At 62.4% G+C, this 11,750-nt stretch overlaps 2 protein-coding genes across 5 annotated transcripts in view; one reads left to right on the forward strand and one right to left on the reverse strand.

Moving 5' to 3' along the window:
• Window positions 1-7,881, forward strand: part of ZBTB46 (zinc finger and BTB domain containing 46) — a 68,375-nt gene extending 60,494 nt beyond the window's left edge. For 3 of the 4 annotated variants that reach the window (XM_073888363.1, XM_025864978.2, XM_073888364.1), the window contains exons 4-5: window positions 828-1,003; window positions 4,366-7,881. In XM_073888363.1, coding sequence (XP_073744464.1) covers window positions 828-1,003; window positions 4,366-4,737 — 548 coding nt within the window. In that variant the 3' untranslated portion in view covers window positions 4,738-7,881. Of the gene's footprint in view, window positions 1-827; window positions 1,004-4,365 lie in introns of those variants that run through there. The other variant, XR_012376880.1, reaches the window with a different exon arrangement.
• A 157-nt stretch (window positions 7,882-8,038) lies between these two features.
• SLC2A4RG (SLC2A4 regulator) lies at window positions 8,039-11,744 on the reverse strand. Its single transcript, XM_025865033.2, has 8 exons — window positions 11,539-11,744; window positions 11,075-11,229; window positions 10,019-10,128; window positions 9,451-9,623; window positions 9,278-9,378; window positions 8,933-9,197; window positions 8,757-8,848; window positions 8,039-8,666 (listed from the first exon to the last, which is right to left on the reverse strand). Exons 1-8 carry the CDS (start codon window positions 11,647-11,649, stop codon window positions 8,555-8,557), a joined length of 1,119 nt encoding a protein of 372 aa, XP_025720818.2. The 5' UTR covers window positions 11,650-11,744; the 3' UTR covers window positions 8,039-8,554.
• Between the last annotated feature and the right edge of the window lie 6 nt (window positions 11,745-11,750).

Below are 11,750 nucleotides of genomic sequence, written 5' to 3' on the forward strand. Positions count from 1 at the left end.
TTTCAGGCCTTTAGGTTAATGGGGTTACTGGGTGGATGCTCTGCATGTTTCAGAGGGGACGACTGTGGTGTCTGTGGGTGCCCATCGCCAAGGGCACCACTCGGGATAAGCTGCCCAGTGCCCAGTGGAGCCCTGCACAGTGGGGCTGACGCATGGGATCCCAACCCCCTTGACTACCACCAGGAGAGCATCCCGCATGTGGAACGAGATGCCTCTGAGGGCGTGGCTGGATTCGGGTGCGGAACGCAGCCCCCACCGTGAGCTCGAGCTGGCCACACGGATGACCCCCTCAGGGGCCCGTAGCGTCACTCTCTGAAATGTGGGCAGAAGAACGGGCCGGATGAGCCACACCCTGAGGCAGAGGCCACTCAGCAATCCTGTTGCATGTTTGGGGCTGACCCAAGCTTCTCACTCAGCTGTGTCCACTAGCTGCTTAGGCAGCACCTTTCCTCTGGGCATTAAAACTGCAAAACCACTGGCCTGCAGGTGTTCGGAGGGGGCGGCTCTGCCCTGTGGCTCCCGGGCACCAATGGCCTGTGGCTCTGAGCAGAGCTGTGGGCTGGGAACCGAGCTCCGGCTTCACTTGTCTTTACATCTTTGTTCTCTGTTATGATTGTGTATGAGGACCTCACTGTGTCTCGGAGGCTGATGTGTAAGATAGTGGCTGTGTCCGGGACATGCTGGAAGGGGTGACCTCTGACCTTTGGCAGAGCGTGGGCTCCCTGGCCTGGGTGTGCGGGCCCTCGGCGGGGGCCGTCTACACAGGAGCAGGGCTTGTTGGGGTGAGCGGGCTGCACGCTGACTTGCGGGCCTGCTGTGTCTTTCAGTCAACGAGTTCACGGTGATCAGGAAGAAGTTCAAGTGCCCCTACTGCAGCTTCTCGGCCATGCACCAGTGCATCCTCAAGCGGCATATGCGCTCCCACACAGGGGAGCGGCCCTACCCCTGCGAGATCTGCGGCAAGAAGTTCACACGGCGGGAGCACATGAAGCGGCACACGCTGGTGAGTGGGGGCGGGGTTGTGAGTGGGGCCGTGGCTCAGCATGGGGTCAGCGTGGGCTGTCACAGGGTCAGCGTGGGGTCAGTGTGGGCCGTCACAGGGTCAGCGCGGGGTCAGCATGGGGTTGGCGTGAGGTCAGCATGGGGTCGGCGTGGGGTCAGCCTGGGCCAACACAGGGTCAGCGTGGGTCATCACAGGGATCGGCATGGGGTCAGCATGGGGTCAGCGTGGGTCATCACAAGGTCAGTGTGGGTCATCACAGGGTCAGCATGGGGATAGCATGGGGGGTCAGTGGAGGGTAGTCAGCATGGGGCATCACGGGTTCAGCTGGGCCCATTCTGTGCTGCGCTGAGGGGTCCAGGAAGGTGGGATGATGATGTGGGGTGCCCAGAAGGCCATGGGAAGCCCTCAAGTGGGTTCTGCTCTGCAGTGGAAAGGCCAAGTGAGTAGGTGGAGCGATGTTGACCCCACCCCCTGATAAGCTCCACCCCCTGAGACTGGGTGCAGAAAGCAGGTAGGCTGTATCACCCCCAGCCCCAGACCTCGGCCTGGCCTTGGCAAGCGCTTCCTCCCCTGCCAGGACCTCTGCTCTCAGCCCCTGGTGTCCCACCATGAGGTCACTTCCTTGGTGCCCCGGCTCCAAGGCATGGTGGGACCCCCTCCACCACCCGCTCCCCCATGGCCTTGTAAGGCATTAGATTACCTGTGGTGGGCACCCAGCTGGAGTTGCCAGGTGGCAGGTGCTGAATGGATAGATTTGCTTGGCCAGGAAGTGATAGGAAAAGGTCATCCTTGAAATAGGCAGATTTGCCAAAAAACACAGGGCAAGGGACCCCTGGGCAGGTGAGATAAACCATGGGGGTCAGGGCTGGACCACAAGGCTATACAGGTGTCGTCTTCTTGAGACACACATTCAGGGTGGGGTTCAGGACTGAGGGTGGGGCCAGCTGGAGCTTGCAGGGCTGAGGCGGTGGAGGCAGCCCTGGGCTGGCAGATGCCCAGAGCCCTCAGCCTGTGCCGTGGGGGCCAGGAGAGGGCACTGGGGTCATGTCATGAGTTTGGGAATCTCAGAGGTGTTGGGAGTCGCCCACGGGGTGCGCAGACTTGGCTGACCCCTGCAGCATGCTGACCTGTGTCAGGAGCAGAACCCCCAGGAGGTGTGAGGGGGCTGTGTTGGCAGTGGTGAGGGTGGCCCAGGGGTGCCCTCGCACAAGGGTGGCAGGCGGCTGGGGGAGGGCAGGGTGATACCCTCAGACCTGGCTGCTGGCAAGGTGAGCTGTGTGGACGAGCAGGGTCTTTGCCTGTGTGTGTGTCCATCTGGTGTGAGTGGGGGGCTCTGGCTCACTTTGGGGTCGCATCCAGATTTACTCTGCTTGGATCCAACAGTTGGCTCTCTGGACGGGGCAACCTTACTAGCCTGTTGTTTTATCTTTCCAGCCCAGTGGAGGGCACTTATTTTGGGGTGAGGACATTTGGGAAGGCTCCTGAGAGGTCAGGCAGCAAAGCTGGAAGGGGACAGCCCCAAGAGTGGGGAGGAGCCCAGCCCAGCTGACTAGGGGACGTCCCATGGCCCCAGCCTGCAGTGTCCACCACCCCGTCGTGGGGTCCAGCAGCTCGGGAAAGTGGCAGCCCCAGCCTGGACGGCAGGTCTGTGGGGCAACCGCTAGGGCTGACTTGATGCCACTGACTGCAGAGCTGCCCCTTTGTCCAGTGTTTCCCTTCGGCAGAGCCCACCGCGAGAGCTGTAGAGGCTCAGGTTACCACAGAAACTTGGAGGGATCCGTACGCCGATGCCCACGTTGTTCCTACTCAGAGATGAATGGTGGCTTGTTTGTTACACTCTAGTGCTGGAAAGTTGTCAGTACGTGGGTTACGACAGCTTTTCTTTAGCAAAACCACATTATGGCTTCAGGAAGTGTTGGTCCCATTTGAGGATCGGTGTGGTCGTTGCCCGTTTACCTTGGATGGGGCCAGATTTCCATCCTGGGGTCCTGGTTAGGTTTCAGGGAGGATCACAAATCCCTGAAAATGTACTTAAAATGTGTGCAGGTTTGCCTTTTTCTGAGAAGAGGCTCTGTATCTTCCCCTTTAATTTGTTGAGGGCCCCTGGCCCCCAGGAAACAGCTGAGCGGCTGCTGACAGCAGGTGGCAGTAGGGGCACTCAGTGTCCCTTCTTTGTGGAGGCTGGTGCCTGTGCTGTGCCCCCTTGGGAGACAGAGGGGCTGGGGCAGTGTTGCCAGGAGTCCTCTGGACGGTGGGGTCTCTGGAGGAGGAGCCAAGGGTTGCCATGGAGCCCACATCCTCCCTCTCTCTTCCCTCCCTCCATGTGTTAGTTAGGACAGGTGCCCAGCCATCTGGTGCCGGCTGAGTGGCTCCCCGAGACACCTCGGTCGCTCCCGGGTGTCCTGGCACAGCCCCCAGCTCCCTGCGTGGGAGCCCCAGGTCTTGAGGGGCCTCTGTGGACACTGCCTCCCACGGCCCCACCAGGCCTGCTCTCAGAACAGTTTCTGTTGGGGGAGGCTCGAGGAAGCCCTGGGTTTAAAATACAACAAACAGAAGAGACGCAGGAGGGTCCTGGGGACCGCATCTTTTTTTTTTTTTAAAGATTTTATTTATTTGAGAGAGAGAGAGAATGAGAGATAGAGAGCACGAGAGGGAAGAAGGTCAGAGGGAGAAGCAGACTCCCCACTGAGCGGGGAGCCCGCTGCGGGACTCAATCCCGGGACTCCAGGATCATGACCTGAGCTGAAAGCAGTCGTTCAACCAACTGAGCCACCCAGGCGCCCGGGACCGCATCTTTTGAGGCTCCGTTTCTAGAATCAGAATGTGCGGGGGCCCAGCCTGTGGACTCTGGTCAGCAGTGAGCGTCTGAGCAGTGGTCTTCATGGTCAGGGTTTGTGGAAGGCTGTGATGGGAAGGTGGGCCGTTCGCGGTGGTCTGTGGAGCCACTGAGTTGGGAGGCAGAGAGCCCTCAGCCCAGGACGGGGAAGGGGGTCCCTTCCGAGGGCGCAGCCCCCAGGACAGTGACCCATCAGTGACGGTGTGTTCCACATATGGAGAAGGGCACAGCTCAGCAAAGCTTTTCCACCATGACACCACTGGTTATGTTTTTATTTACTCGATTGCTCTAGAACACCAGAGAATTCAGAGAAATATGAGGAATTAAAATCGCAACCTTCTCCTTCCACTGACCGCCCCGCACTGACCGCCCGTCCCCCCTGCACTGACCGCCCCGCACTGACCGCCCCGTCCCCCCGCACTGACCGCCCCGCACTGACCGCCCGTCCCCCCGCACTGACCGCCCCGCACTGACCGCCCCGCACTGACCGCCTGTCCCCCCGCACTGACCGCCCGTCCCCCCGCAGGTCCACAGCAAGGACAAGAAGTACGTGTGCAAGTTGTGCAGCCGCGTGTTCATGTCGGCCGCCAGCGTGGGCATCAAGCACGGCTCGCGGCGCCACGGTGTGTGTGCCGACTGCGCGGGCCGAGGCGTGGCCGGGCCCCTGGACGGCGGTGGCACGGAGGGCTCCCCCGAGCTGTTCCCTGGCGATGGGCCCTACCTGGAAGACCCCGACGACCCGCGGGGGGAGGGCGAGGAGGAGCTGTGTGAGGACGAAGATGAGGTGGGCCTGGCCCACGAGGACGCGCTGCTGGCGGCCGAGAAGGAGGACGAGGACTCGCCGCGGGGACCCGGCAGCCCCCCGGGGGCGCCCGACAAGGACTTCTGGATCTCCTAGGCCGCGGGCTGGGGGCGGGGCGGTGCCACCCCTCCACTGCGCGCGCGTGCGCGTGTGCGTGCGCGCCCGTGTGTATGTGCGCGCGCGTGTGTGTGCGTGTGTGTGTGTGCACGCGTGTGCGTGTGTGTGTCCCTAGGGATCTGCTCTCGCCTGGGGCCCGGCCACGCTGAGCCCCCTTTATTCTGCTCCTGCCCCCCAGACACACACACACAAACCGGCCCTGCGGGCTCCGAAGCAGGCATGACCCCAGCAAGTAAGGGCTCCGGGACCGAACAGGATGTTGGGGGGCACAGGGTGGGTTTGAGCAGAGGGAGAGCACATGTTCCCTCGTGTCTGCAGGGACCGAGCGAGGGTCCCCAGCAGGTACGTGTAGATAGGGCACGCACGGTGGCCCGATGGCCAGGTCAAGGTCGGGGCTGGTCGGGGTCATGAGCATGGTCCCCAAGGCCACAGGTCCAAGGGGTGTTAAGGAAGGTGTTGCATACACCCGATGTCCAGTGCTGGAGTCTCCCCCCGCCCCCTGCTCTGCTCCCCCTTTTTCAGCAGCCTGGTCACTGCCTGTGGCCACCGCCGCAGCCTTCTGCCGCCGCCGTGGCAGCCTGCGGAATCCAGGTCCAGTGTACAGAAAGCCCCGTGGCCCTCCTGCCTCTGGGCTTTGGTGCTTCACATACAACAGCTGCAGAAGCCCCTGCCGGGGCCGAGGACTCCCAGGTGCTATCATCCGGTGGAGGCCGCCAGGTGGGGACCGACGTGCCACGCTCCTCTGGTGCAGGGCTCAGCACGCCCCGCTGCTGGCCACTCAGGGCCCTTTGGGGGCGCCTGGGCTCTTCGTTCCGCGTGCACTTCCTTGGGGAGCCTGGGGGCGGCCTTGTCCTCTCGGCTCTGCCGTCCTTCGTGCCCAGGCCCCTCCTGCTGGCCCCTCCTGGGCGCCCTTGCCTTGTTGCTGCTAACACTGGAGGTGGGGGTCCTGACAGCTGGGCGCTGCCCACACCTCCCCGCGTGGGTAACCAAACTTTTTAAGTCGTCAGAGACATAGTTGAGGTAGTTCATAAAATTATTTTGTTTGGCATTATTTTTCTGACGTGACGAATCCTAGCGTTGTCTTTCCTTCAGCTTGTCAGTCCTTCTGTTGTCTTTGTAGATGAGCTCACCGCCTCTTTGTGACTGGTTTTTTTCTGAGTGAAAAGCAAGGGCCCCGCTGTGAGGACCCTCCCCTGGGCCGCAGGACCCGCCCCGGTCTGTCCCCTTCCCCATAAGGCCGTTCCGGACCACACTTCACTACTCAGACATTCCGTCCTGCGCCCGCACGGCTCAGGCGCAGGCAGGGCCCGTCTGGGCACGGGCTCCTCTGGGGGCTCAGCCCGAGCCCCACCGAAGACAGTGTTTCTACGTTCTCTTCTTCCACAGACTGTACGCTTCTACCAGGCTGGTCACCGTGTCACATCTATTCTTTTTAGGTGGAAAAAGGAGAATCCCATGAGCCCCTAACTTAGGTTCCGGGGGTGGCCTGGAGCGCTCGCCTCCCCAGCTGCCGCTGGGGGGCTGGGGGCCTTCTGTGCTTGTTTTCAGTACCATCAGTTAGAGGGCGTGGGCAGAGCCGGCCGCCGGCCGCCGGCCGCCCACACTCCTGTCTTCCGTGGGGACGTGAGGCGCCCGCGCAGGCTGCCCTGCCAGCTCCTCCTGACACGGGCGGTGGGGGGTGGGGGGCGAGGCCAGTGCAGGGGCTCTGGGACCCGCTTCCCTTGCTGCCTTTCTCCAGTGAGGCCCTGGGCTGCACCCCTCACAGGGCCCGCAGAGCTGTGTACCTCCCCGACTTTCTGACCCCTTTTCTAAACAGACCTACTTTCTTATAAATGTATTTGGAAACCAGACCTTTGCTACCAACAGTGTCTCTGGGTTTTGTACTGGTCCCACTGCTCAGGCCGTCCTGCCCACACCCTGGGCCATCTCTGCCTCCGCACTCAGGACATCTCGCTCTTTCTGACCCGCTCGCTCCCTGCTCTGGACCACCCTTGCTGACCTTTTTGGGGGGTCGCTCTCAGTGCCACAGGGGCATTTTCTTCCTTAAAACCAATACTGTACTGGAAAACCGAGGGCCTCACTCCTGCCCACCAAGTTCGCAAGGCGTGTGCTGCGAGGCAGGCTCGCCGTCCCACGCAGTTTGCCGCCGTCGACGGAAATGAAGGCATCCCCTCTCAGGAGGCGTGGAGGGAAAAGATGTGTAATGAAGGGTTTTTTTACGTGACTGGTTTTTTTTTAAATCAATGTTTAAACTAATAAATATTTTTTTATGAAGAGGAAAAAAATGTGTAGATTACATTTCACGTTTTGTACTTTTTTGTTTGTGTCTGTCTGTATTTTGGTGTTTGCAACACCAAAGTGGAAAATGCAGTCCGTTGAGTGGTGAGTTCTTTGGGGTGGGGGGCGCAGGGAACCCGTATGACTTTTGTATCAAGCTCTGGATCCTGACCAGGTTGTATATTTGGACTCTGGGTTTTGGGAAACAGTCATAACACTGCCAGGACTGAATAGGGACCTCGACTCAAGAGACACGGCTACTCCTTCCAACTTTGCACATCTTCCTTTTTAAAAAAGAAACTCTGAGAAAGGCAAAAACTGGAACTCTTTGCAATATGATGAAAGATAATCTTATTTTCGCTCATTATGTGACGTGCGATGCTTAAGAAAGCCATACTTACTGGTTTTTATTTTTTAGATTCCGTGCTGTGTTTTGTACGTGGCCCTTTCAGAGCTACTTGTAGTGAGGGCACTGTGTGTGTGTGCTTTTCTGAAATATTTATTTTTTCAACATGCTTTCAACCTGTCAACAAAAACAAAACAGACAAACAAGGGCAGTGTTTGAAAATTGTTGGTTTTCTTTCCCTTGGGGATAATCTATATTATATCAACTTTATATTATCATAAACCTGTGTTTGTATTGGAGATGTGTTTATTTGGGAGAAGAGACTTCAGTGATTGGTTGGCAGAAAATCGCAGCTGTTGCAGTCTGTAGCCACAGGGCAGGTGGACGGCACCTTCCTGTCTGCTGGGGCGAGCTCTGGGCCTGCCTGGGGGTCTCCTTCCTGTGACGGTTTAGCTTCGACCTTCTTGCAAAGCTTCCACTTTCAATAAACTGGGAAATTGCTGCTCAAGTGGACGCCTCATGAGTGTTTCACAGTGTCCCCTCCTCCCGTGTCAGGGAGTGAGCCCTCTGCAGTCTGTTGGCTGGCCTCCCCGGTCTGCCCACCCACCACCCCTGCCTCTGGCAGGGTCTCAGGTCCCCCCAGGAGGCAGACACAGCTTCTGGAAAAACCCCAAATCTTTAATTTTTCTCCTTGCCTGGCGCGGCCCAGACTCGAGACACCTGAGCTTCGCAAACAAGATACAAATATCAGCGCCCGGGGCCCTCGAACCATCGGGTTAAGTGCGGGCAGGGGAGGCCCCTCCCTGACACCCCTCAAAGTGCATCACAGACCGGCCCCCATGTGGCCCTGAAGTTGGCCCATCAGCACCCTGACAAGTCCATGGGCTGACAGGCAGCGAGGGCGGCCACCCCCAGGGACCCCGGGCCAAGGGGACAGCCGTGAGGTTTGGCTTTAGTGCAAAAGGCTGGTTTCTTCAGAGGCACTTTGAGTGGTGGGACCCCCCCCCTCACAAACCTCTGGGGGTCGAGGGTCACCAACTTCCCCCACCATTAAAAAGCAGACCCTGCCGCGGGAGGAGCGCCTGGCTGGGGGGCTGGGGAGTAGCTTATTTTCTCCTTGGCAGAGTCCTGGGGAGCGGGGCAGCAGCTCGGGGCGGGCACAGGCGCGCATGCTCAGTCCAGGAAGCGCTGGCATGCCTTCTTCCAGCGGCAGGCTGTGCACCACAGGTCCCGGTGCTCCATGCCGTACACCTTCCGGCACTTCTTGGCGTCACCCCGGGGCTTCCTGGGGGGGGACGCAGAGGAGACGCGGGCTGATGCTAGGCCAGGACCCTCCCCGCCTGACGCCTGCCCCGGCCCCTCAACACGCACGCACCTTGGGTTGGCCCCAAGCTTGGAGGGCAGGGTTGGCACACAGGTCCTGATGGCGGCGGGCCGTGGCTCCAGGCGGATGGGGGCCAGGCAGCCCTGAGAGGAGACACAGCTGTGTCCTCTCCCCTGTCCCGAGCACCCCGAGACTCACCCCGAGCTGCTGCCTGTGGCCTCACCCACCTGGTAGGTGTCGTCACCGTGGCACGCCTCAGGGGGTGCCGCAGAGCTCAGCACGGGGACCGGAGGCAGGGCCAGCGGCCGCAGCAGGCTGGACAAGGTCGGGGGCTCTGGCAGCTCCAGGCGGGGGAAGGCGGGTGGCGCGGAAGCTGTGGGGGACACTGGGGAGAGGCTGGACAGCCCGTCTGTCAGCACATCCATGCCAACATCCAGCTCTGTGTAGTAGAAGTCCTCCTCACCATCGCTCTGCTCTGGCTCTGCCTGCCGCCTGTGGGGGACACAGTGGGTGGGAGCTGAAGCACTGGTCCACCTGGCTTGCCCCACCCCCACCTGCCAGCCCCGCCGCACCCCAGGTGCACCAGGCGGATGTGTCTCTGCATCCCGGAGGCCGTGCTCAGCACCTTCCCACACCGCTTCCACAGACACTGGAACAGGACCTGCACTGAGCTCTGGGTGACAAGGGCTGGTGGTCAGGCATGGCCACCGCGTCCACCCCGCCCTGAGGGCTGCCTCGGGCTCACCTTCCTCTTCCTTGGGGCAGGTTCCCCAAATAGGAAATGGGCTGCCTCAGAGGGCAGTGGGGGTGATGGGGTAGATGGAGAGGACTGGTCACTGGCCAGGTCCCAGCCCCAGTCTCCACTGCAGCTGCCCAGTGGCCGCACCAGGGCCTCCTTCCAGGGCTCCAAGCCAGGCTCTGTGGGGACACATCGGCACCCGTGTTAGGGCTTGTCGGGCTCGGGCTGCTCTTCAGAAGCTGCCGCTGCAAGCCCCTTAACTCTGCACCTCCCGCCTGTTCACCTGGTCACAGGTGAGCCATGTCTTTTGGAGGAAGCAGTGGCCGGGAGGACTAGCCTCCCCAACACAGGGACATCCTGTGTGGGGAGACGCCTGGCCAGCCAGGGGGAAATGGACAGGTCACAGGCCTGCAGACTGGGGACACACTGAGAGGCACTGAGGGTCCTGATGTCTGTCTCAGGCCTCAAGAGGTCTATTTAGAAGGTGGTGTTCCGGGCAAATGGGTTCTGCTTGCCCCAAGGGGTGGGCAACCACAGGGTCCCGGAGACCCCAGGCCAAGTGTCTCAGTCTCACCTGGGCTGCAGGCTGCAGCTGGGGCCCCCAGCAGGAGGGGGCTGGTGGACAGACTTGTGAGGGCAGCCGCAGCCATGACCTCATCCAGTCGGGATTTTCCTGGGGGGGCTCTGGAAGAGATGTGGGTGGCATCCAGCAAGTACTCCAAGCTCCTCCCCTAGCCCAGCACACGTGCAGGCCTGGGCACTCTGTGTGTGTGTGTGTGTGTGTGTGTGTGTGTGTGTCTGTGTGTGTGTGTGTGTCTGTGTGGCGCGCGGCTCCCTCCCTCCAGGCACTGGGCTGGAGGCCCGTCTCCACCCCCAGCTCGGATTACAGAGACCAAATCTCCAGGAACCACCAGTCACAGGGCCCGGGCTGGGGTCTCCCTGAAGCCTGAGTCCTCTGCAGCCTGGGCTTTGTTCCACGGTGGCTCCTTCAGGCCCAGGCGCTGGACAGGGGTCTGAGGCCCCACCCCCAGGCCGGGCCAGACGAGGCCAGGCCGGGCCCAGCCCTCCCCCCAATCACACAGTAACCAGGGTTGTGCAACAGCAGCTGCGGGCCCGCGCCAGGCCTGGGAGGGAGGGACCAGCCAGCAACAGCCAGGGAAGACAAGCTGGGTCCCCAGGCCCCAACAGGCCAGGCCAGAACCCGCCTCTACCTGAGGAGCCAGCTTTGGGTGTGGGGCACCCAGGAGGGTTTTAGGCAGGGCTATAGGAGATGGCCGTCAGAAGCTCTGGGATTCCTGGACCGTCAACCTCACGTCAGCGGGCAGCCTCTACGGCACAGAGACTGACAGGGGCCCCCTGCCAGCTCTGCGCTCTGGGCCCCAGAGGTTGGGGGGCGCAAGGGGCACGATATACTGATAATTTCTGCTCCACTCCTCCAGCGCTGGAGAGTTGGGGAGGGGGCCAGAAACCCCAGGTCGGGGCCCTGACCTGCCCTCCACCAAGACCCCTCCACCCCCCGTGGGGTGGGGCTCGAGAAGGCACGTGCCCGCGCCCCACCCACCACCCCTGCGCACACCAGCGCACGTGTGCGCACGCCCACCTCGGCCTGGCGCGCGGGACCCTGGCTCACCTCTGCGCAGGCACCGGGATGTGCGCCGACGGCTTCGGGGGCCCCACCGCCGCCCCCACCCACGTCCCCGGGACCCCCAGGTTGGTGGCCCGCGGCTCCGACTCCCGAGGCAGCACGAACTCCAAGCCCGCAAAGCCGCCGCCCACGGCAGGGCCCTGCGGAAGGGGCAGGCTCAGCGCAGGCAGCGGCACGGGGGTTCCCAGCCCCCACCCCGGATCCGCTCCGCACCCGCCCCCCAAACCGGCTGCGGCCGGTGGGGACGGCGCGGCCCCGCCCCCGGCCCCGCCCCCGGCGCGGCGCGGCGGGAAGCGCTCCCGGGTCGCCCGGCCCGGCACTGCCAGGCCCGCGGACACGCGCGGACCGCCACGGCCGCCCCGCCCCCGGGGCCCAAAGTTTGTGCAGCCCCGACGCCATCTTTGCAGCGAGGGAGTTTGGTCGGCGCCCCGCCCCCCGGCGCCCGGTACCTGCGGCGGCGCGGGCACCGATACGGGCGCGGCCGCGGGGTCCCGGCCGGCGGCACGGGGCGGGGGGCGCCCGCAGCCCGGAACGGGCAGCGGAGGGCGCTCGGCCTCCATGGCCGGCCGGCCGGGTGCCGAGGCTGCAGCGGCGAGGGCGGACGCTCGGGACACGGCCCCCCAGGCCGGGCCGGGCCGGGCTGGCCGGGCCGCCGACCCCC

The sequence above is a fragment of the Callorhinus ursinus genome, unplaced genomic scaffold, assembly GCF_003265705.2.
Source record: "Callorhinus ursinus isolate GAN/ISIS: 27379988/994484 unplaced genomic scaffold, GSC_fseal_2.0 scaffold89, whole genome shotgun sequence".
Classification (NCBI taxonomy): Eukaryota; Metazoa; Chordata; class Mammalia; order Carnivora; family Otariidae; genus Callorhinus; species Callorhinus ursinus.